The sequence below is a fragment of the Astyanax mexicanus genome, chromosome 8, assembly GCF_023375975.1.
Source record: "Astyanax mexicanus isolate ESR-SI-001 chromosome 8, AstMex3_surface, whole genome shotgun sequence".
Classification (NCBI taxonomy): Eukaryota; Metazoa; Chordata; class Actinopteri; order Characiformes; family Acestrorhamphidae; genus Astyanax; species Astyanax mexicanus.
The window spans coordinates 34,100,180-34,125,623 of NC_064415.1; the positions used below are offsets into that span (position 1 = coordinate 34,100,180).

Sequence of the window (25,444 nt, forward strand, 5' to 3'; positions counted from 1 at the left end):
ATTCTGTCTTTTCACTGATTCTGCCAAATACTGAATTTGTGTCATTTCTGGCCAAATATATTCAGTGCATCCCTAATGTTTTTGTCAATCTATTTCTTTAAGATTTCTGTTTGTGTTTGCATGTGTCTGTGTTAAAAAGTGAGTTTGTGTTCAAACAGTGCTAGTAGCAGTAGGCAGGCCCAGCCTAAGAGCAGACCAATGTTCTGCAGGAAAAACATGAGATACGGATGCGGAGAGTGAACTTTACTCATCTCAGGCATCTAGAGAGAAAGAGAGATGTAGAATAATACGTGGATTACAGGTATAAATACATAAGTTGAGCAAAAATCACTTTATCCGATCTTTAATCTGCTCACTCACCATTTCCACTAGTGACAGGTAGAGGAATATGCCGGCGGTGACGGTGAAGATCCACAGCTGAACCTCAGGGTCAGACGAGACGAAGAGGCCAATGTAGAGCCCCATGAAGGCGGTGAGGGCACTGAGGAAATTCATCAGCATGGCACGGCGCACAGACAGACCACAGCTGAGTAACACTGCAAAGTCACCTACAGAGAGAAACAACACAGCCGGTTCTCATACACTGTAAACCCATACGTTGTTTGAACTCAAATGATTTAAGTCTGTTTTACATAAAATAGGATATTTCTAAACAATACTCAACTATTTTGAGTTAGTTGAACATTTGTGGGCACATATACATTCAAACTGAGATCTTTGAGTTGAACCAACTTATAATAACTGAGTTTAGTCTGTTGCCATTTACAGCTTCTTTTCTATTAGCTTCTGTCACGATCTATTTGCATACTGGGCGTGTCCAACAGTTTCTGTCACTCACTATCAGTGTGTAGTGATTCTCCCTGGGCTAAATTGGAAATAAATCAACTTCCTCTTTAGTTGTATTAACTTGATGTTTTAATTTGTGTTAACTCAAGTTTTCATTCCTAATTACTTAAACAATTTAAGCAAACTGGCTGCCTAAAAAAAAGTTAAGTAAACTCGACTTATTCGATCTTACATTATAACAAAAATAAAAAGGTTAAATCAACTTCCCCTTTAGTTGTAATAACTTGATGTTCTAAGTTATATTAAGGCAACCTGTTTCCTGAAATGTTTTAAGTAAATTCAACTTATCCGGGCTTACAGTGTACTGTTTAAAGTTGAATCATTGTCCTATAATATTTATAATTCACTGTGTTTTAAGGCAAACTGAATATTAGCACTCTAAAATGAACACTGTAAAGTAATTGAAGAGTTTTTTTATTTACTCGATTTATTTACACTATATAGACAGAAGTACAGAGACATTGTTTTTTTCGTAATCAAGAGTACTGGATGGAGCCCCATCATTCCAAAGAACACAGTTTTACTGCTCCACAGCTCAATGCTGGGGGCTTTATATCCCTCAAGCCCACACATGAGTATCTACTCCAGAGGATCTATTCTATTGGCAATACTTCTCTACAAGAACTGGACAAGCTGTATGTGTGTCTTTTGTGTCAGCAAGGTGCCACCTAAAGTAGCTAAATGCATTATTTAGGAGGAGGGTTCAAAAACATATATAAGAAAAGAAGAAAAACAAGATAAGTTATTCTTTAAGAAAATGTTTCTTTAAGAATATTTCAAAAAGGTGCTCTTATTTCTTACCCTTACATTAGTCTCAAATGAGCCTCAAAACGGATCAGTATTAATATCTGAATTACAAGATTTTTTGTTTAATTTAATAAGATTAAAATGCATATTGTTTTCATAGTGCTGTAAGTTCTATGGCTTTCCATAGTTCAGTGGCTTTCCACCACAATAACTTTTAATTATTGTTCACTATTTTTTTTTATTCTTAGATTTATTCTGTTGTCCTTTAATTTTGCTAGCAAGCACATTCATTCAAAAATGGGAATTTAAAAATGTATGTAATTTATAATAAAGTTAAAAGTTCAACATAAAGAAATGTTACAAACAGCTATAATAAGAAACAAAAAACTGTGATGGGAATAAAAAATATTAAAGCCTTATTAAGACTCAAACTGAATACAATAATATGAATGTTCTTTCCCATATAAAATGAACTCACCCATTTCATGTGGAATCTCATGGCACAGAATGGCAACCGTAGTGGCTATGCCAGTCTCAGCTGAGTTAGAGAAAGCAGCCCCCAAAACCAAGCCATCTGCAAAATTATGGAGGCTGTCGCCCACTATCACCATAATGGCCAGCAGTGGAATACTCTGTTCTAATGAAAAAAATCAGATGAGTAATGTAAATGCAAGACAAAACTAATCTCCAAAAGATATAAAGCTAAATAAATTTTGAGGACTGCTCATTGGAGTGTTAGAAAAATTAATCAGAAACCCTTGTTTGACTGCTAAAGACCTTCAGAAAGCAGACTTTGGATGAGTGGTGCACTGTTTTACTGTGCAGTGGCATCTACACAAATATGACTGTCATGAACAACTATAGAAGAAAACCTTCCTTGTATACTCATCTTAAAATGCATGGATTAAAAAAATATATATAAAACTCTGAAATTAACCTTTTAAAAAGCCTGATGCATGTTTGGAAGCCTGATGCATTCTAGTCATAGGGAAAAAGTTCAATTAAATATTTATTTAACTTTATGTTTTGGAAATCATCTTCTCTCTGAGACATTTTACAGTAATAAATATTTAGGTTACAATTGTGTGTGTGTATATGTGTGTGGCTTACTTTGTTGCTGAGCAGGATTCACACTAGTCTCCACTTGTGGCATTTCTGTACATTCCATGTCCTCCAAAGTTCTCTACAAAGAAAGGTAACAAAAGGTCCACTCAGACACACACTGTGATTTGTTGAATAAATCACTATTGTCACACATCCTGCTGATATGCAGGGCTGGCTCTGAGGAACACGTAGCACCACACTGACCAGCTGCATGGTAGATACTGACTTCCCTCGCTGTCCTTCCCCATTACAGCTCAGCTCCACAGAAAAACCATGAGAGTGGCTCTAAAAGAGGAAACACACAATGTCATAATATAAAAATGATTGATATAGGGTATTTTAAGCTGAATGTAAGATAAGATACAAAAAAAAAATAGGGGACCATTGTAATTCCGCAGGTCTTGCTGCTGGGGGCGCCGAAGTAAACAAAACTTCTTAAAAATTCCTAATTCTTAAAGAAACTTTCTTTCAAAGTCAAACAAGCACTGGACTTTGATCTAAACAGATTTCTCTCCTGAAAACCGTTTATTTGGATGAGAAAAGCAATTATGTCTATTTACAGTACGCTTAGATTTCCAAAATTTTGACTGAAATGAAACTGTTTTAACTCACAGAGAGTTTATTACCAAACAGATTGTATTTTTTTTCGTCCTCTTTAACATAAAATATTTTAATAAACAGCAATAATGGAACTGTGGTATAATCACAATAGTATACTATGGTTCAGTGCATGCAAACAGAATAAAGAATAAACAGAATAAAGGCAGAGGTATTGTTGCCATAGCTCAATAAACATTTCTTCTGTTTCGCTTGTCCAGCCAAGGAGTACCGTCTCGCTTTATTTTTGCCATGTTTACAACTGCGCAGGCAATGTGTTGGCTCAGACAAAATCGGGGTCAAATTGGTCTAAAATTGTGTAGTCTGATCCGGGCATAAGAGAATATAAATGCCCTTGCTCTGCCTGGGTGGGTAGATTGCGCTCTTTCCCCTCATCACTCCTAGGGTGATGTTGATCAACACAAGGCATCTGTGAGCTGATGTATCGAAACTGAGTCGCTGCGCTTTCTGCAATGTTATTTCCTCTAGTAACCAGGCTTTTGCTTTTGCTTGAATATTGTAACATATAGTAAATCATTACACACACACATAAAGCTTCATTTTATTCCAACAACATACTTTTGGTGCATGCATTAATAAAATATAAATTATAATAATATATAACATACGGATGAAGAGCACAGCCTGGTGAATGTGAATGTGTTTTTTAAATGGACTTACATGCCTATGAGATGGTATAACAAAGGAGAAGATTCTTTCTAATAGGAAGAAGCAGTAGATCCCAGCAATGATTCCCAAAATCTTCCACAAGTAGTCCTTTTCTTCTCTGAGGTCATGGTCTTCGTGGTGACTACCATCATGAACACCCAGAATCTACATTAAATTGAAAAAAAAAAAACACACGCATGCACGCACACACACACACACACACACACACACGCATTTATGTCACATTTCCCCCAACCAGCTATTGGGCACACACACACAGCACAAATCATAGCAACTGCCTAGCAACACCTTAGCTACCATTGGGAATATGTTAGCAACCACCTAGCAACACCTTAGCAAACACCACTTATGTGATAGCAACCACTTTACAACACCTTAGCAACCTATTGGAACACCTTAGCAACTGCCTGGCAACATCTTATTAACCACTTCAGAAATAATATCAACTGCTTAGCAACCACTTGGAATTCCTTAGCAACTGCCTAGCAGTACCTTAGCAACCACCTTAAATATGGTAGCAACTGTCTAGCAACATATTGACAACCACTTAACAACATCTTAACAACCATCGGGAACACCTTATTAACTGCCTAGCAACACCTTACCAATAATTTTAGAAATTATATCAACTGCCTATTAACACCTAAGAAACCAATTGGAATACCTAGCAACTGCCTAGGAACACCTTAGCAACCACCTGTAATATATTAGTAACTGCTTAGCAACACCTAAGCAATCACCACAGATATGATAGCAACCACCTAGCAATAGATCAGCAAAACCTAAGAAAGCACCTGGGATTCCATAGCACAAACAACTTAACAACTACTTGGTAAACTATAGCAACACCATTGCATCTACTTAAATTTTTTTGGACACTTGGCTATAACCAAAAGTATAGCCAAAAGTTTTTGGACTTTAGCTTTTAGCAAGACATTTTTGGACTTTAGCTTTTGCCAGAAGTTTTTGGACATTAGCATTTAGCCAAAGGTTTTTGGACTTTAGCTTTTAGCCAAAAGTTTCTTGACCTTGGCTTTTAGCAAAAAGTTTTCGGACATTCCACCATTTTAGTCACAAGCTGTGCACTTTAGCATTTAACCTAAAGTTTTATTATTTAACCAAAGGTTTTTTGACACTCTAAGCCTTTGGTTCAGTTTATGTTTGCTGGTTAGCTAACAAAATGTGTCCACTAGCTAACATTAGGTAGTTAAAACTACCAGAGCACTGAAGGCAGTATAATTTGCTGAGTTTGCTACTCGGGTTTAAGAGCTAGCATTAGCTGCACTACCTGTGGTATCAGATGGAGGAGTGCGTCTCCTGACAGTGTGCCCACAGCCAGCCCAAAAAACAGCTGAAGGATGAGAGCATACGTCTCCTTACAGGAGTTAAAGAAGATCAGACAGATTCCCAGCATCGAGCCCACGGTGATCAGCACCACTGCTACTGTACTGTAGCCATATTCTACAGGGGGAACACAGAATAACAAATGAAAAAGATGAGGCAAAATATTCCAGTGCAGTCATACTCAACAGAAGTATATTTAATAATGTTATAATATTAATATAGAAAGTGTTATTGTAGAGTATATAGAATTAATACATTAAGCAAGAATAAAAAAAAAACTTAAAAAAAAAATTTAATAAGACCCATTCATTTGAATATATTTTACTTTAGAGCAAAATATGTTTTTATACACTGTAAAGTACATTAGTTTTTGTGTTACCTAAGAACAGCACAAACCTCTAGATTCAGTTCAGTTAGTTTTGGGAACACCACCTTATATCATACCAGTCCAGCAGGGGGTGCTAATATTTCAAAAATTTTAATGTCATATACTTTAAAGGTTTTTAAATTCTTTAAGATTTTTTTTCTTGTTCTTTGTGAAATACAATAGGTCTCTCTGAGTTGTATATGCATGCTGTATATGAAACTGTTCCTCAACCTCCATTGTCTGCAGAAGCTAAGAAAAGAGAATACTCCGAAAAAGGAGTCAAATAGAAAAATCACCATGTCTACGTCCACCCATGACATAGTATTCATGGCCTTGCCCACTTTGGCTCGGTGACCACCAACAGGGAGCACTGAAGCCGGGCTGCAACAGCTAAAGAGCTTACAGCTCTGTTTACACCAGCTAGTTAATGTTAGCTATCTTGTGTAAGTAACTATAGGTTTAAATCGGATCTCCGGTGGATTCCACGTTTTACAGAGACCTTAAATATACACTAGGGAAGCACGGTTTGACAAGGAGAATAGTTTTAAATGAGACAATAATGACAAATTATTTACTGTAGAATCATATTCTGTAGCATTGACATCACTTTCTCTAATCACAAGCTTAAATCCAGTGATACTGTTTAAGAATAAAATGCTCTTTAGAATTATCTTACCATCAAATACATTTACTTTGAAATAAATCAATTACAAGACACAAACACTGTAAAGAAGGGCCAAAATCAGTGAGGTAAGGTGCTTACTCTCTATAATGGTAGGAGGTGGTGCTCTGTCTGTGGACTGTGTGGGGTAACAGGCATCACCCAATAGCTGCTGAATGATCGCAGGACACATGTGCTTGAAATGATCTCTGGAGATGGGTGAATGGGGATCCAGGACAAAGATGTCCAGCAGCTCACTGGCAGAGAAACACATCTGAAAGAGAATTTGAATAAAACAATTATCTGCAGCAGGAGCACACTGGGTTAAGCACATAAAAATACAATTGTGGTCAGAAGTTTACATACACTCAGCATGGACATGTTATTGCCTATATGCGTAAGACTTTGGTGCACATGCTTTAATTTGCGGGCAGGGTATAAAAATAAACATAGGATTTTAAAAAAGTACATAGACTTACATACTTGCATAAACCTACTTAGATTATTAGTTCAGCGTTGCTTAAACATACAAATGGCCAAGGTCCCTTTCAACTTAAAGGAGAACTCTGGTGTAAAATGTACTTTTGGTGTAGTAAAACATGATAAAGAGTACTAACCTATATATATATATATACAGTGATAGTCTATATATATACAGTGATGACAGTGCCCGGAGCTGACCTAAAGCAAAGTTTCTTGAGTAGCTGCACTTGAGTAACAGTACAGAGGGAAACCCAAGAAGAGCAGTGGTATGACATTAATTTAAACAACTGTATGTAAATGATTTACTAAATCCAACAAATGTACGGCTGATCAAATGGATGAAGAAAACCCGTAGTTAAGAAAAGTTTTTGGTCATTGGAAAAAACAATGATAATCCACAAGGTCTAGGGTGAGGCATTTAACCCCAAGAACACTGTACCAGGTGTTTTCAAACATGCACTGGTGCTGTTTTGATGTCATTGGAACTGGTACATTGGGCAAATTGTTTTTAGTAGCTTCCACTTTGCTATAATAGCACAGTTGCTATTATAGCAAAAACTAACTTTAAAGACTAACTTTACATGAATTGTTATCCAATACATTGTTAATACTAATACTAATATTAAAGCTGTTATTATTGCACACTTTCCTCTGGAGTCTTCCTGGTAGAACACATTCTGCCCCAGGAAAGGAACAGTTCAAATAAATTACTGATCAGGTAAAATAAAACAATATTGTCATCACATTCATGTCTTTGCTGAGTGTATGAAAACGTCAACCACAACTGTACTCCGTAAACTCTCATTCAATGTACACACTTATTAAGCAGATCAATTAAAGTCTTGTGTGAGAATAAGAGTTTGTAAGGTCATTGTCAGACCTGTGTCCAGTCCCTGAGTTCTTTTACTAGGTCCTGGCTGCAAACGTCTGGTTGATTTTGGGTTGGGTCTGTTGTGCTCCGCCTCTTCCTGTCATCTGAGCTCTGAGCTACACCTCCTCCTACACCAAGCTTGTGTAATAGCTGTTCCAAATCTGAGGACAAGAGGACATCAACAACTGTTAACAATCTAGGCATGCATTAACATGGATATGCTGGACCAGGGGTCAGCAACCCGCAGCTCCGGAGCCGCATGCTAATACTGCGGCTCCGCGTGGCTTGTGAAAATAAATTATAAGTATTTAATTGAAGTGTATTTTATTTTGTGTTAGTTGCTTTATTTTAAATAGCTCTAAATTGGAAGATTATTGTAATCTTGAAATATTAAAACAAAGTCCGCTCTCTAAAACGCCGCTCACTGCCGGACACATGAGCCCAGCGGCATTGCGCATTGTTTTGGTTAAAAAAAAAAAAAAAAGTTTAACATTTTAATAAATGACGTCGGATCAAGTGTAGTTTAAGCAGCAAAGCAATAATATAAAACACACTATAACCAGCATCTTTACTGAAACGTTATTTATTGTTATTGAGGCAATAACAATAAGCGCACAGAACTGAGTTCAGAGCGACGTTACAAATTTAATATAAAACTCAATTCAGTTCAACTTCAGATGAATAAGGGCCTGTAAAGTTAATTAAATACTGTCAAATATAAAGAACAGGTTGAGGTTTTGGTGTGCTGTTTCCATGATTTGAAAGTGAAACTAATGTCAGGTAGTCAGTGTTACAAACCCAACTTTTACATCAACAAGAAACAGAATAGTAAATAAAATAACATTGCTGTTCCTGTAAATGAGCTGCTGGAAAAGAGCAGCGTGAAAGAGCAGGTCAGTTTCCTCTGCTGAGACGCACAAAAGCACAGCGATCCAAAGTCAGAGTGCACCTGAGACTGGCACGCTGATTGGTTTATTTCATGTTACGCCCGAAAACACCCATGATTAATTAAGAGTACATTCCTTTTTGAGCTGTGCAAAGGCGTATTTTTGCACCCTCCTGATTCCAAAGACACATTGACATGCCCAAAATCAAATTGAGTAATATGCAAATGACCGGTGCGCAAATGACTCCCAGTGTTTTCTTTTATGTGGAAACCGGGTCCAAATGGCTCTTTGGGTATTAAATGTTGTCGACCCCTGTTCTGGACTAATACTGAAAACCAATAATTTGATCTAATTTATACTGTAATCCTCATATAATATGCAGAAAGCACAAGTTTAGAATCCCATTTCACTCCTTGGCCCTACAACTTAGCACTAACCTTCTGTTTTGTGCCTCGGCCATCTGTTGCAACATTTATGGTGGAATGGGAAAGTTAGCTAGCTAGCTACTAAGATGAACTACTAGCGATTTTTTATGCTTGTTATGAAGAAAATGACCATAAATCATTGAAACTACACATTAAACTATGTCAATATAGTCTATAAATCATAATCTGTAACAAGGGAAATACTTATATCAACAATAATTTATAGGTTTCTTTAGTTGCTTGTTTAACATTTCCCCCCTTCCCCTCCAGCCTAACAAGAATAGGGACACTCTACTCCTAGGCGTGTACACAAAAAACAGAGGGGTAGTGCGAGCAAGGCGTAAAATGCGAATGGGCCTCAAATCTTTTTTTTCCTTGTTATAAATTACAATATCCACTATATTACCACTGTTTAATGTGTAGTTTTAATGTTTTATGGTCATTTTCGTCATAACAAGCATAAAAAAGCGCTAGCAATTTGTCTCAGTAGGTTACTTTCCCTTTCCACCAGATTACTCCCTTTCCACCAGCTTACTCCCTTACCACTTTCCACCATAATTGGTGCAATGACAGCAGAGGCTGCAGCATTTAGGATGGAATGGAAGAATAAAATAGCTAATTTCAGCTTAACATCACAGAGGAATTAATTAACGGACAATACAAATTTCAGAAGACATACGATGCCCTAAAATTTACAATGCCCTAAAAACTGGTTAATCAGCATCAGGTAGGTTGCTGAACTTCAATGCGTCACTGCTATAGCTTTATCTGTATCCGGTGCTTAAAAGCGTTGTCCCAATTCTTACGTGGAGGGTCAGTTCCAATGGGAAGGGTCACACTCGAAAATAAGGGGTAGGGGTACAAAATAATAATAGGATTGGGCTTTAGATTTGCATCCCTGATTGATGTTTACCCATGATGTGCAGGTCGCTGGTGCGGTTGAGGGACTGGAAGATGTAGTCAGTGAAGAAAGCTGGTGAGGGGAGGTTCCTCCGGCTTATGCAGTGGCCCTGCCGTAAATGACTTATAATAGCTGCAGCCAGTCGAGGAACGGAGGAGGAATCCAGCCCTCTGCTGTCCGTCACTCCAGCCTCCTTCATCAGGTGTGCTGCATCGATACACTGATAACACACACAAACTTGTATTCAGTCTCTTTTTACAATAACTATGTACTGCATGCAAGTTATGCATTATATTTTGAAGAAGAAATTTGGTAATAAATATCGTAATTATGCTATATGTCATTAAAATGTTATGTGGATGACTCCATCCTTGTAAATGTTATGTAATATAAAATTGTACACTATTAGCTTTTAAATTATTATCATACAGTATGTAAACATGAGCCCAGTAATTTTTACTTGCCTCAATATCATAATTTTTGTTCTTTTTAGCAATAAAAGCCCAAAAACGTGAATTAACGGTATGCTGGCTTTGCCTAAAACAGAGTTTTCTGTATGTTTTATTTATTTAGAATATTTTAAAATACAATATTCCAATGTACAAATTTTCTTAATAATTTACAATGCTGTAAAAGAGTGTAATTGCATAATTATGATATTACCTTATTATTAAATAGATTATTGTAGATTATTAGCTTTAAAAATAATTAAAAATTCTTTTAATTACAACAAAGTATACTGATGTTAAATGTTCACTGATGTTTAATGTTTTTTAAACAAGTATGTACAATTACATAGACTGCTGTTATTTAACATTTCAGTAAAATGTGTTTTTTTTTTGCTATGAGAAAAAATAGGTTAACATAAATAATACTGCTAATATCATCTTGGTAAATACATGCATTGTTGGCAAAATTTAATTATTATTAATTATTATTATATATATATATTTTTTTTTTTGTTAGACAATATAGATGATTTTTTTAAAATATTAAAGTAAAACTACATCATCATTCTGTCATGGTTAGCACAGAATTGCAGACACGTGCAGATACTGATAAAAATATATGTTTATTATAAAATAAACAGATGTAATCGTAGTCGATACAGAAAAATGGGTGATCACCAGTAAACAGAGCAATGAAGACAAAACCATACCATAAACGAGAAACAGTCCAGAGTTCATACACGAGAGATCCAATATCAGAGGTAATCCAAGAGGCAGTAGTGAAAACACAGTCCAGGTAATACACAAGCAATCCAGTATCAGAGGCAAAGGCAATAATCGGCGTTGAGAAAACAAAAGCAAGGTCATACACGAGATAAACTGAAGACAAGAGATATAGAACGCTTTGTAATGAGGAGAACCTACAATACGCGGCGTGGGTGTTTGTATGGCGTGCACCTTTATAGTGCCAGTAATCAGTATTCGGGACTTCCTGGAGGAAGCAGGTGAGGTGCCACGTGATCAGGTGAGTGCGTGATGTCAGCGGGTGGTGCATTCTGGGTAGTGTAGTTGTTGACCTGAGAACCTCCGTTAGAGCTTGGTGTGGAAGGGACAGAGGAGGTAACAGCACCAGACGTGACAGTACCTCCCCCAAGGGAGTCGGAACGGAGCCGGAACGGAGACGACCACGACGACGTCCACCCGACGGGCAGGGAGTACCGGCGGGAGGACCGGGCGTAGCCTCAGAGGTGCTGGACAGGCGGGGGTTGCGAGACTGGGAACCCCGACGCACCGGAGCCGAAGAAGAGAGTGAGCGCTTGGGACGCCCACGGGGTCTAGGAGCAGGCTTACCAGGGTGACGGGCATGAAATTCGGCCAGTAGAGCAGGATCCCGCACGTCGCCGGCGGCAACCCAGCAACGCTCCTCAGGGCCGTAACCCTCCCAATCTATGAGGTACTGGAGCACACCGCCACGCCTGCGTGAATCCAGCACCTCTCGAACCGCATAGGTAGAAGAATCCTCCCCCTCCACTGCCGCGGGTGGCACGTCATCAGGAATACCCTCAGCAAGCGGACCTGGGACAAGAGGCTTGAGCAGAGAGACATGGAACGAGTTATGCACTCTGTACTGAGCAGGCAACTCAATCTTATAAGTCACCTCGTTAACCTGAGACAAAACCTTAAATGGGCCAATATACTTAGGCAGCAGTTTCCTACAGGCCCCCTCAAACCTCAAGTCCCGGGTCGACAACCACACCCTGTCTCCGGGTTGGTATTGGGGGGTGGTACCACGGTGTCTGTCGGACTGCTCCTTATACTTGCGTAAAACCTCCGAGATCTGCTGATGCGTCTCCTCCCACACCTGCTCACTCCGCTTCATCCAGTCGTCAACAGCAGGTATCTCAGTGGACGACGCTGTCCACGGAGCCAACGGAGGCTGATAACCCAGAAGTGAGACTCACGTGTACACCTAAGTGTTCAAAGAACGATTTCCATACCCGGGAAGTAAATTGAGGACCTCTATCTGACAAAATGTCCTCCGGGACCCCAAAATGTCTGAAAATGTGTGTGTATATAGCTTGAGCTGTCTGAAGAGCATTAGGTAGTGCAGGAAAAGGGATCAATTTAACCCCCCTAGAAAATCTGTCTACAACTGTAAGGATAGTAGTGTAACCTTCAGATTCGGGTAAATCTGTAACAAAATCTACAGCAATGTGTGAGCATGGTCGTACAGGAACAGGCAGAGGACATAGTTTACCAGTTTACAATGACCAACGAGCTTGACGGGGGTTTAGGCGTTTAGCTGTACGGAGACATTCTAGGTTCTTGTGATCAGTTAGAACGGTGAATGGATGTGCAGCACCTTCCAGCCAGTGACGCCACTCCTCTAGAGCCAGTTTGACAGCCAGCAGCTCTCTATCCCCTATCCCATAATTACGCTCCGCTGGTGACATTTTCCGTGAGAAAAAGGCTATGGGATGTAGTTTAGGCGGTGAACCGCTGCGTTGGGAGAGAACTGCTCCTATGCCAGTATTAGAAGCATCGACTTCAACTACAAAGGGCAGGTCAGGATTCGGATGTTTGAGAATGGGGGCGGAGACAAAGGCGGCTTTTAGTTTTTGGAAAGCTTGGTCAGCTTCTGAGGACCACTTAAGAACTTTGGTGGCATGCTTAGTGAGCGCTGTAAGTGGGGCAGCTATACTGCTAAAGTGTCGTATGAAACGCCTGTAAAAACCCTAAGAAACGTTGGAGATCTTTGATGGATTGGGGAACTGGCCAACTAGTTACGACGTCTACCTTAGAGTCATCCATGAGAACTCCCTGGGAGCTGATGACATAGCCAAGAAATGCGACTCTCTGAAGGTGGAACTCGCATTTCTCGGCTTTAGCATAGAGATTGTTCTCCAATAGCCTTTGAAGAACCGAACGAACGTGCTGAACATGAGATTCAAGATCGGGGGAATAAATCAAAATGTCGTCTATAAAAAGAGTGACGTGTTTCCCAATCATGTCCCTAAATACGTCATTCATAAATGACTGAAATACTGCGGGGGCGTTAGCGAGACCATAGCTCATAACCAAATACTCGTAGTGGCCATTGGTGGTAGTGAACGCTGTTTTCCACTCGTCCCCCTCCCTAATGCGGATCAAATTATACGCACTACGCAGATCAAGCTTGGTAAAATAAGAGGCCTTATGTAGCTGCTCGAGAGCACAAGGAATGAGGGGCAAAGGGTAAGCAAATTTTGGCATTCAAACCTCTATAATCAATACAGGGTCTCAGTCCCCCGTCCTTTTTCTTTACAAAGAAAAAACCCGAACTGACAGGGGACTTTGACGGCCGAATGAAACCCTGAGCTAACGCTTCGGTAACATAATCGTTCATAGCCTTTTCCTCATCGAGAGTGAGGGGGTAGACTCTAGCTTTGGGTAGGGTGGCACCCTCCACTAGGTCGATAGCACAATCATAAGAGCGATGAGGAGGTAATTTAGTAGCGTTATCCTTGCTAAACACCTCTAAAAAATCTGAATATTCAGCGGGAATAACAACGGGATCAGAAACTTCAGGACTTTCCACAGAAGTGGACTGAATGATAAGACTATCCAAGGCTAAACAATGTTCATGACAGTGAGAAGACCAAACCGTGATATCCCCATCGCGCCAGGAGGGATCGTGGGTTTTCAGCCATGGCATGCCCAGGATAACAGGATGCTCGGTGCAGGGAAGCACGAAAAGTGGCAGTTCCTCAAAATGAAGAGCGCTGGCTTGCAGGGTGATGGGTAGTGTCTGTAGAGTAACAGGTTTGGAGCGAACCGTCTTCCCGTCCACAGCATGGATGGATAAGGGACGCAGCAGTTCTCGGGTGGGTACGTTATGCTCCTTAACCAGGTCCAGACTGATGAAGTTCCCTTCCGACCCGGAATCTACAAGCGCTGAGACAGAGAGCATACCATCAGGCAATACAATATTTACTGGCAATGAGAAACATTTTGAACGAAGAATTGTGTTTTGCTTACGTACCACGTTAGCGCGTGGAGCGCTGTCCCAGGGCTGGAGCTTTCACAGATCGGGTCAGGAGACCACACTCAGCCTTGAAATGACCGGCCTCCCCACAATAAAGGCATAAACGAAGCCGGATCTGACGCTGTCGCTCCTCTGGAGTTAGCCGGGTTTTCTGGATGTCCATGGGCTCTGGGGCAGACAGCGCAGCATTCTCTAGTGTGGGGGCACGGGGCAGAGTCACAGTAGTGTATTGAGCGCGAGGGCTGGTCTTGGGGTGGCGTGAGAGAAGTTGATCCAACCGGATAGATAGTGAGATGAGCTGGTCCAAGGTTAGCGAATCATCTCTGCAGGCTAACTCCCTCTGTATATCTGGATTGAGTCCGCATCTGAATACGTTTATCAAAGCTGCGTTATTCCAACCACTACCAGCTGCGAGAGTGCGGAACTCCAAAGCGTAGGAAGCCACCGGCTTCTGACCTTGCTTGAGAGCCAGCAAAATTTCTCCATTAGACTGTCCATAACGCGAATGATCAAAAACTGAGCGAAAAGTAGCCAAAAAGTCAGTATAACTAGCCCCAGAAACTTCCTCCCAAATAGCTGTTGCCCACTCTAGTGCCTTACCAGAAAGCAGGGAGATAATAAAACCGATCTTAGCATTATCGGTTGTGGGTGGTGAATTACTGAAAAACACGGAGCATTGTAAAAGAAAACCGCTGCATTTTTCCGGATTCCCATCAAAAATCTCCGGTTTAGACACGGAAAAACCAGGCACAGAGGATTTAGCGTTGGGCATACTGGTGTTAGCTAAAGGGCTAGGGCTAGGCTCAGTTAAGCCTCTGAGGTGAGCTAGCAGCTCAGTAAGTTGTAGCTGCTGCGTGGTTTGCTGGCGGGCTAGCTCTTAAACAGCTTGGGTCACACCAGCGAGCGTTTGCTGGTGCTGACTGAGTAGCCTCCCCTGGTTGGCTAAACCAGATTTAATAGCCTCAGTATCCGCTATCTGATCTTGTACGGCCGCGTATTCTGTCATGGTTAGCACAGAATTGCAGACACGTGCAGATACTGACAAAAAATGAATGTTTATTATAAAATAAACAGATGTAATCGTAGTCGATACAGAAAAATGGGTGATCACCAGTAAACAGAGCAATGAAGACAAAACCATACCAGAAACGAGAAACAGTCCAGAGTTCATACACGAGAGATCCAATATCAGAGGTAATCCAAGAGGCAGTAGTGAAAACACAGTCCAAGTAATACACAAGCAATCCAGTATCAGAGGCAAAGGCAATAATCGGCGTTGAGAAAACAAAAGCAAGGTCAAACTGAAGACAAGAGATATAGAACGCTTTGTAATGAGGAGAACCTACAATACGCGGCGTGGGTGTTTATAGTGCCAGTAATCAGTATTCGGGACTTCCTGGAGGAAGCAGGTGAGGTGTCACGTGATCAGGTGAGTGCGTGATGTCAGCGGGTGGTGCATTCTGGGTAGTGTAGTTGTTGATCTGAGAACCTCTGTTAGAGCTTGGTGTGGAAGGGACAGAGGAGCTAACAGCACCAGACGTGACACATTCACTACCAACTGTGTAATACTGTTCTGCTTTTAAATGTAATGGGTGCACAATTTAAGTATGTTAAAAATCTTATTTCCATCAGGGATAAGTAATAAATGATGTTATATTTTTAAACAAGCTGCTCCTTTACTTTAGAAATCATAACTGTCCTGTATAATATTAAAACCAGACTTTACATACAGATCTTTAGTGGCATCTAACCTGTTTGTGTTTGAGGATGGGTCTTTCCTGTGGCTGATAGTTTTGATTGATGACTTGTAGGATGCTCTCTGTCTCATTGGCTGAGATGAAATCTTCATCCTCCTGTGAGTGGAGAGCGGTCAGACCTCGCACACAGTGTGAGTAATCAGGAGAGGAGGAGGAGGAGAGCGAGGAAGATGAGATGTTGGAGGAGCAGAGCTGTCTCATGTGGATGATGTAATAGAGAAGCACTGTGGAAATCTTGAGGTAGTTATCCTCACTAATGAAGTCTTTCCCATCGTCCTCCACTAGTGACAGCAACCAGCTTACAGGGAGACACTAAAAATAGAAATAATATAAAAATAAAATAAGTATTTTCAACCAAATATACAGTAACAATGTCATTTTTTTTTCATTATTAAAATATCTGCATTGTAGATAAATGGAAATGTTATCCAAACTATGAAGAAAAAACATATTTAAATATTTAGTAAAAGAAAAAAGTGTTAAACAAATCAGAATATATTTAATTTTTTAGATTCTTCAAAGTAGCATTTCTTGCTTAAATGACACATCTTGGCTGAATTTTCTCAGTCAGCTTCATGAGGTATTTACCTGGAATAGCTCTCAGTTAACAGCTGTGCTGAACTTGCAAGAGTGAATGACTTGAATTTCTTGCCTCTTAACGTGTTTGAGAGCATCAGTTGTAAAGTTGTGAAGCGGTAGAGTTGGTATACAGTGAACAGCTCTATTTAAGTAATGTTCTAATCCATATTATGGCAAAAACTACTCAACTAAATAAAGTAATACAGTATATAAACATGACCTCAGTCATTTTTGCTTACCTCAATTTCACATTTTTTGTTATTGTTAGAAATAAAAGCACAAAAACGTGAATTAACTGGTATGCTGGCTTTGTCTTAAACAGTGTTTTCTCTATGTTTTATTAATGTAGAATATTTAAACAATAATTCACGAAAGGTAGTGCTATAACGTGTAATATACGACTGCAGCACAGCAGTGCCAATATTACATGTTATAGCACGAACGATGAGTGTATTATTGTGATTATACCATATTGTTGCTGTTTATTAAAATATTTTGAGTTAAAGAGGACAAGAAAATATGATGTGTTTGGTTATAAACACTCTATAAGTTAAAATAGTTCCATTGCTGCTCTGTTTGTAGCTGCGCTGTTGTAAGCGCTGCATTGTAGCTAGTTTAGTCTGGTAGCATCTACTTTCTGCCATTTCAGTCAAAACTCTCGAAATCTTAGCTTACTGTAAATAAACGTAAGAACTTCACTCACCCAAATAAACAGTTTTCAGGAGAGAAATCTGTGTAGATTTAAGTCCAGTGCTCGTTTAACTTTGAAAGAAAATTATTTATTAAAAATTACAGTTTTGTATACTTCAGCGCCCCTAGAGGCAAGACCTGCAGAATTACAAGGGTCCCCTGTTTTACATTCAGCTTAAAATACCCTATATTAACTGAAAAATATATACACTTAAAGGACCAATATGTAACAAATTTTCAGTAGTAAATGATAAAGTATTCAGGATGTATCATCAGATATTAAAGAAACATGCTGAGTGAAAGCACTGGCAGCACGAGCTTCAGCAGTACGTTCCTATTTTAAGTTTTCACTCCATCCCAGATTTAGTGTTTGTTTTGTCCTCTGACTCTGCCTGCTGCTCATTCCCCAACACTAACTCCACCCCCCAGGTTGCCAGCACCCACACTAGCGATCCATGCTGCAGCAAAGGAGCTAGCTAGAGGAGCTTATTCAGTTAAACCACAGCTGCTACACAGCTTAAAAAGCCTCAGTATGTCTCAAAAAAGCTCAGTGACCAAAGTAGGAATATAACAAGAGTGAATATTGGCAGTGAGTTTGAAAGTTGGAGAGTTAGAGCTCAAAAAGACGACAAGACCGACCCAGAGCTGCTACTTTTCTTCTGAACAGGTAAGATAACTGGCTAGCTAATAAAGTCAGGTACTTTATCACCACAACTAGATGTGCTTACTAAGGGCTAGAGCTGTCTCTCACGCGGATCAGAGCCCCTCTGACCGCGACGCTCCCTCACTTGGGGCACAGCCAACCGCGGCTCTCCCTCCCGGCGACTGTGGCGCTCCCTCGTTTGAAATACAGTCAGTATAACTCTAAATACGGGTGATAGAAGAGTTTAGAATTGCTGTATTTCTCCTCTCCCTCATACTCCCTAAGTTTTCTGTCTCTCCTACTAGTCTAAACATTGTAAAGATTGTGTAGCTTCAGCCTGCTGAATTTGGCAACCCTAGATAGTTTCACAGCTGGGGAGGGGTGGGCGGGTCAGACTACTCTTTGTGGTGTTTTGAAATTGGACTGCTGTAGCCATTTCACACACTCGCTCTCAGTTCCTACAGAATGTACCTTTAAGCTTTTATTTTAATAATAACATCTCTTAACCTGATATTAGTTGCTGAAAATGTGTGTAATAATGAGTATTTTCGAATCATTGGGCTTATTTGTGGGACCGCATCTTTGTTTGCGCCGCCAATTGGAGACATGACGTTTTTGCACTGTGTCTATGGGATCTAGCGCCTTTCAGTGGTGTATAATTACATTGCATTTGGTTTGTATTTGGTTTGTAAGCTCTGCATCATTACTAGGTTACCTGTGTGTGGCCAAAGTTACAGTGCATTACTGGCTAATAATGTCACTCATAAAACTCTTCTCAACCAATCACATTGCAGTGTCGAAACTAACTGAGGTATAATTTAAAATGTTATATTCCAATGTACAAATATTCTTAATTATTGAAAATGCTTTAAAAGAGTGTAATTGCATAATTAAGGTATTACATTGTTATTAAATAGTGGCACACAATGTCCAATAATGTTTTTAATGTTTTAAGGGGAGGAATATTAACTACACCATAAAAAAATACACATTAAGAATAGAATGGGCCCTAATGTAGAACCTTCTGGAACACCACAGGTCTGCAAAGGTGGAAAAGAAGTGGCCTCTTGGCCTCTGTTATTTAAGCATGGCACTAATCAGCTCTTTGCACATAGTGGTCAGGCTTTGTACATCTAATCACACACGCACACAAACACTTGACTGAAAGTTGAACATAGCTGTACACAGAGCTTCTTGTGTGTTCTGTGAGTTCCACTTATAATACTACAAGTAAAAATCCTTCAGCCCTAAAGGTGCCATTCACTCTGTGACCCTGCAGTGAGGAATTCAGAAGCCTGCTTTTGTTTATATCACAAAGCCACCCAGATCCTTCTTATTTAGTGTTTTAAAGTATGCTGATTATGTTGATTGATGTTAAAAATGGGTCTGTTAATTAGTAGATAAACACATAATTAACAAACATAGTCTAAACAAAGCATATAGGCAAGTGAAACTTGTGTGAAATACTGTGTATAAATAATAGAATTAATAATCACAACACATTTTTAATTAAATATTTTTTAATTGTTTGTGTTACTGTGCCTTTTTGAAGTAGGTGAGCACAGCTAAACTGCTATAGGTTAAATATATACAGCTCTGGATAAAAAATAAGAGACCATTTCAGTTTCTGAATCAGTTTCTCTGATTTTGCTATTTATAGGTTTATGTTTGAGTAAAATGAACATTGTTGTTTTATTCTATAAACTACGGTCAATATTTCTCCCGAATTACATAAACAAATTCTTTCATTTAGAGCATTTATTAGAAATGGCTAAAATAACAAAAAATATGCAGCGCTTTCAGACCTCAAATAATGCAAAGAAAGTTTTAAGAGGACAGAAATTTTTTTTTTATTTGGTGGAATAAATCTGTTTTTTTTAATCACAGTTTTTGTGCATCTTGGCATGTTCTCCTCCAGCAGTCTTACACACTGCTTTTGGATAACATTATGCCACTCCTGCTGCAAAAATTTAAGCAGTTCACCTTGGTTTGATGGATTGTGGCCATCTATCTTCCTCTTTAAAAAAAAATAAAACATTTGTTTGTTGTGTTAGCGCATATCGCTAATAAACAGCAGCAGTGTGAAGTGCCACTACTGAACTAAACACTGATCTTTAGAGCAGATACGCCCACTCTAACCTGGACTGACCAGGGGTATGAGAATAGGCCTGACACTGTTTCAACCAAGATTTTTAGAAAACTCAAACTGTTCTTTTTATTTACTTATTCTCAAGCACTCTACCTGCACTTTTTCCAAAAGCACACTATATTTTTGTGTCCCTTGTTTTTGAGCTACTTGAACTTGTTTATTCATGTAATTTTAATTGCCTTTCAGTTGTTGATGATGTAAAATGCTAAGCTATTATAATATACAGAATATGGCACTGAATAATAAAAGTGCTTGTATAAAATCATGGCATGTAGCTTCGTGTCAAAAGTGTCTTTTTGGTTATTACCTCATGGAATGAAAAAATGTTGAGATATACATCTCTGGCAAAAAATAATAGACCACTTAAAAATGATGAGTTACTTTGATTTTACCAAATTATAAAGCCCTGGAATATAATCAAGAGAAAGATGGATGATCACAAGCCATCAAACCAAACTGAACTGCTTGATTTTTTTGCACCACACTGTAAACCCATACACTGTTTGAACTCAAATAAATTCTGTTTTACATAAAATTGGATATTTCTAAACAATACTCAACTATTTTAAGTTAGTGGAATTTTTTTGGGCACATAAACATTCAAACTGAGATCTTTGAGTTGAACCAACTTATAATAACTGAGTTTAGTCTGTTGTCATTGGCATCTTCTTTTCTATTGGCTTCTGTCACAATCTATTTGCATACTGGGTGTGTCCAACAGTTTCTGACACTCACCATCAGTGTGTAGTGATTCCCCCTGGGCTACCTTAGAAATAAATCAAGTTCCCCTTTAGTTGTAATAACTTGATGGTTTAATTTATGCTAACTCAAGTTTTCACTCCCCATTACTTAAAAGAAACTGAGCAAACCGGCTGCCTTAAAAAAGTGAAGTAAACTCAACTTATCTGGTCTAACAATATAACAAAAATAAAAAAAAGTTAAATTAACTTCCCCTTTAGTTGTAATAACTTCATGTTCTAAGTTATGCTAACTTAAGTTTTCATTACCCATTAATTAACTTTTTTAAGGCAACCGGTTTCCTCAAATGTTTTAAGTTAATTCAACTTATCCGGGCTTACGGTGCAGGAGTGGCATAAAGTTATCCAAAAGCAGTGTGTAAGACTGGTGGAGGTAAATATATCAGAATGCATGAAAATTGTGATTACAATATTGATTTCTTAACTTATAAAACTATATGAACTTGTTTTCTTTGTATTATTTGATGTCTGAAAGCACTGCATCTTTTTTGTTATTTTGGTCATTTCACATTTGCTGTAAATGACAATATTTTTATTTAGAATTTGGGAGAAATGTTGTCTGTAGTTTATAGAATAAAAAACAACATTCATTTTACTCAAACATATATCTACAAATAGCAAAATCAATGAAACTGATTTAGAAAGTGAAGTGATCTCTTAATTTTTTCCAGAGCTGTATATCGGTATCATAAAAAATATATTAAGGTACTATTTTTATTTATCCAAATCGTACAGCCCTTAAAAAAATCTGTATAATGTCTGGCTGTAGTATGACTATACTTGTAACGTGTGTCTTATATCCTGAGCATGTAAATAAACATACTGCTGTGCCTTTACAACATAGTTTAGTACCTTTAAGTTCACATGCATTTTGGGACATTGGGCTTCATGTTATGTTCTCTTTATATCTAAAAGGATATCAGTAGATGTCGTCATTACTGTATATTGAAACTGTGAGCATTTTCAAGCTATACACACCCTCGTGTTTCAGTTGTTGACCATGTGCTCACAGATAGCACTGCCCATAGCACCTGCTCCTTACACTGGGCATGGAGTGATCTGAACTATGCTGAATTATCAAAAAGTCAAACCATGTGTGTGCTGTGTTTAGAGTCTTAATGGTGAGAGATTAACTTTAATAGTGAAGTTTCTAAATGGACCAGTTCCCTGTTTTACTAACACTCACCTTATCACAGAGTTCCTTGGTTCCACCGATGCGTTCTGGACACTGGAGCACATGGAAGATCTCGCTGACCAGTAGACCAACATCTGCCCGTCTCAAGGCCTCCTGACCTCCTGTAACTGAGGGCAACCAGCTACCCAGAGCACTGAGAAGCCCCAGCAGCCCCAGAGTCCACGGCCTGCACAGCCCACGCATTGCAGCATACACACATGCAGGCACTCACACACTCTCACACACACACTGATGCAAACACTGATCTGCACAGAAATTAGAGAGAAAGTGTGCAGGCTGTAAGAGTCACAGACAGAGAGTGGACTGAAGGGGACTTAGAAAGAGTGAGAAACAGGGAGAAGATATAGCACGTGAAGAGCAGAGAAAGAAAGAAAGAGAGAGAGAGAGAGAGAGAGAGAGAGGAATTGAATGAATTGTAATTAAGGGGTTTTCTAATGGCCTCAGGAACAGCAGGAGGACGACAGAGAGAGGCCCCTCCAGCACTAATGAGCTTCACACACACACACACATAGACAAAAGTTTTAGACTGACTCCCACTCTGCCTCAGAACAAAACACATACAAACACAAGAAAAGCAAGAAAGTGTAATTAAATTAAATAATATGAGTGTAGTAAAATTAAATATCTTTTTATATTAAATTTGTCTTACATACAAGAACTAAAATAATTTGTGGAAACCGGTTGCTTTTTATTCAATCAAATAATTTGAGCTTAAATAACACAATGAACTTGCACTTGTTAAGAAATCAACTCAACCGTACCTACTCCTACAGCCTTAAACACTAAGAACAGACAGTTACCCTTACAAATAATGTACTCTTTAAAGCAGGGGTTGGCAATAGACATAAAACATCTGGCCCGTGAGGTTGTTTGAACTATAATGAATAAAAAAATATATATAAAATGCTTCTCTTGTGAGCTTTTGTTTACATTTTTCCCCTACCTCTCTTGCACACTCGTGGCTCCCTATCCCATTATAAAGGAGTTTTTTCCCCAGCCGTGTACCAATTCACTAGCCAGGGCAGCAGTATTGTATTGGACTGTGCCCCGCCCCTGATGACACGGGTTCGATCCCACGTGAGGAGCGGCATGTTTATTTATTAATTTTTCATTTCTTCTTGGGTTTACCTGCTTTAAATTAAACTGTTCTGCAATTTGGTTCAATAACCCTCTGGGCTAGAGAGCTACTAGGCTGTAGCACTCTATCCCATAACACTTCATTTCCCATATCCCATTTTTTTTGTGGCCCACAATGTAATGGCTTGGAAAATATAACTTAAGTGCCGACCCCTGCTTTAAAGGAACAAACAGTAATAAACGAGTAAAATGTAAAATGACTACAGGGCTCCAATTTCTGTATAGATCCAGATTTAAAGCTCATGCAGGTTGCCAGATTAACTCTTAATCTGTAGATAGTATAGATATGTACAGGTTTCAACATCTAAAGTGCCTGTCTCTATTATGCTAGTGGTGGTGGTAAATTTCCCATCTATGGTCAGTGACCTTACTGAAACTTAGTGATTACCTGTTCAGCAGAAAAATAACCAGCTTGCCCTTTACCATGGCTGCAGCACACTGTTTGTGTACTGTTGTGTTCTATTCCTGGCAACACTGGGTGTGAAAATGGGACTGAGGGGATGGCATTGTGCAGATTCGGAGGCTAAATCCCACACAGATTTCTGTGACGTACTACACAGTTCTATTAAGAAAATACTGTCTGAAGCTCTTATGACAAGAGCTGCCTGTGCTTAAGCTCAGCAGGTTTCCTTTATATCTGATGATACATCCTGATTTTGTTATGAGTTACTACAGAACATAGAAACCTAGTGTTTCTTTAAGAGAACACTTTTGCAGGTAATTTTTTGCACTTCAAATGTTGTTTTAGCATGACTCATCATAGTAGAGTAGGAGAGTAGTAGAGTTTTGGCTGCATTCACATAAACTCACAGTGTTTGTTTGCATTCTTGTTAAAGGAAAAGACTAATTGTTATAACCACACTATAAGTAATTATTTTCATGCTAGTCACCACATAGTCTACAGTATATTAGCCAGTAGCTACAGCATAGCGACCGTAGCAGCTCAAATTAGCACTACAAACAGAGAAATAAGCCTGAAGGCCTCAAAGGGTTAACCCCCCTTCCTCCTATGTGCCTCAGTCACCGCTCAGTAGTGGCCGACCACAACAGTCCCAACAGAACAAACTCTGACCACTGGAGTGAACCAACTGCCCACCTCCAAAACAAAAACAAATCTTTTCAATAGCCAAAAAGTTTACAGAGCTGAAATAAAAGAAACTTTAAAGTCTTATTATCTAATAATTAACTAATTATCTTCTCAACTCCACAACCAAAAGTTGCAAGTGTTCAAAATCAGCAAAGAGCTTCCAGAACTTTCAGAACAACAAACATGAACTTTTGAGTAAAAAGTGTGTCCACTTCTAAAGTTACGTACCTTCCTTTTCTTCCTCTGGAGTCCTCAGTAATGTTTTCCTTCTTTCAGGTTAAGGAGGAAGAGAAACAGGGAAAAAATAAGAAATTCCAGAACAGGAGTGAAAAACCCTCTTATGAGCAAATATGCTTGTGCCACTTTCAGAGGATTAGTACTCACTGCTTCAGCCTCATAGGTCAGTGGTTACTATGGCAATATCAGCCTCATTTTAGCAATGACTATGCAGGGATCAAGGGGGCGGTAGGAGGCACAGACAGGGTGTAAGTTTGTGTGTGTGTGTGTGTGTGTGTGTTGTGAGGTACTGTCAGTAGGTGAACCCTTCACCTCTTGTGGTCAAAACAGTTTGTGAAATGTTTGTGAAATGCAATTAACACTGTACAATCAAATAAAAACTTATACAATTAGGCCAATAAATATTTGGACTGTAAAGTGTTTAAGAACGGCTCAAAAGTTGTTGGACAAATATCATCAGAAGCTATGTAATGGGCTACATTATATATTCCCTTATTAATTCATTATCAGTTAAGCAGGTGATTAGCTAAGATTCAGACGGACTAGTTAGTTGCCTTTAGACTAGTTTTATTATTGCAACATTGTAGAGCGATTTTAAGACGGGAGTCCACCGGGTCTATGCTAATCCCATAACTGATAAAGAGTAACTGTTTATTATACTTTGGGTTGATTGACAAATATCTTTCAGTTAATTATAATTTGGGTTGATTGACAAATATCTTTCAATTATGATTACTTATCTTAGTATCTGTATTTACATAATCATTGTGTGAAACCTTGTATTCAATATGCATAACCAATACTCACATTGTATCT

At 39.0% G+C, this 25,444-nt stretch overlaps 1 protein-coding gene across 3 annotated transcripts; it reads right to left on the bottom strand.

The window, feature by feature from the left end:
• On the bottom strand, positions 1-24,847 carry LOC103024660 (zinc transporter ZIP12). 3 transcript variants are annotated; one of them, XM_049483021.1, is made up of 13 exons: positions 24,620-24,847; positions 22,159-22,412; positions 16,148-16,465; positions 9,936-10,143; positions 7,720-7,871; positions 6,459-6,630; positions 5,273-5,445; positions 3,976-4,128; positions 2,902-2,982; positions 2,704-2,776; positions 2,072-2,230; positions 361-548; positions 1-260 (listed from the first exon to the last, which is right to left on the bottom strand). In XM_049483021.1, exons 2-13 carry the CDS (start codon positions 22,348-22,350, stop codon positions 132-134), a joined length of 1,998 nt encoding a protein of 665 aa, XP_049338978.1. In that variant the 5' UTR covers positions 22,351-22,412; positions 24,620-24,847; the 3' UTR covers positions 1-131. The 3 variants fall into 3 exon arrangements, with proteins under 3 accessions (XP_049338978.1, XP_049338977.1, XP_049338976.1); XM_049483020.1 differs by having other exon boundaries at positions 22,159-22,657; XM_049483019.1 differs by having other exon boundaries at positions 22,159-22,705.
• Positions 24,848-25,444: the final 597 nt, after the last annotated feature.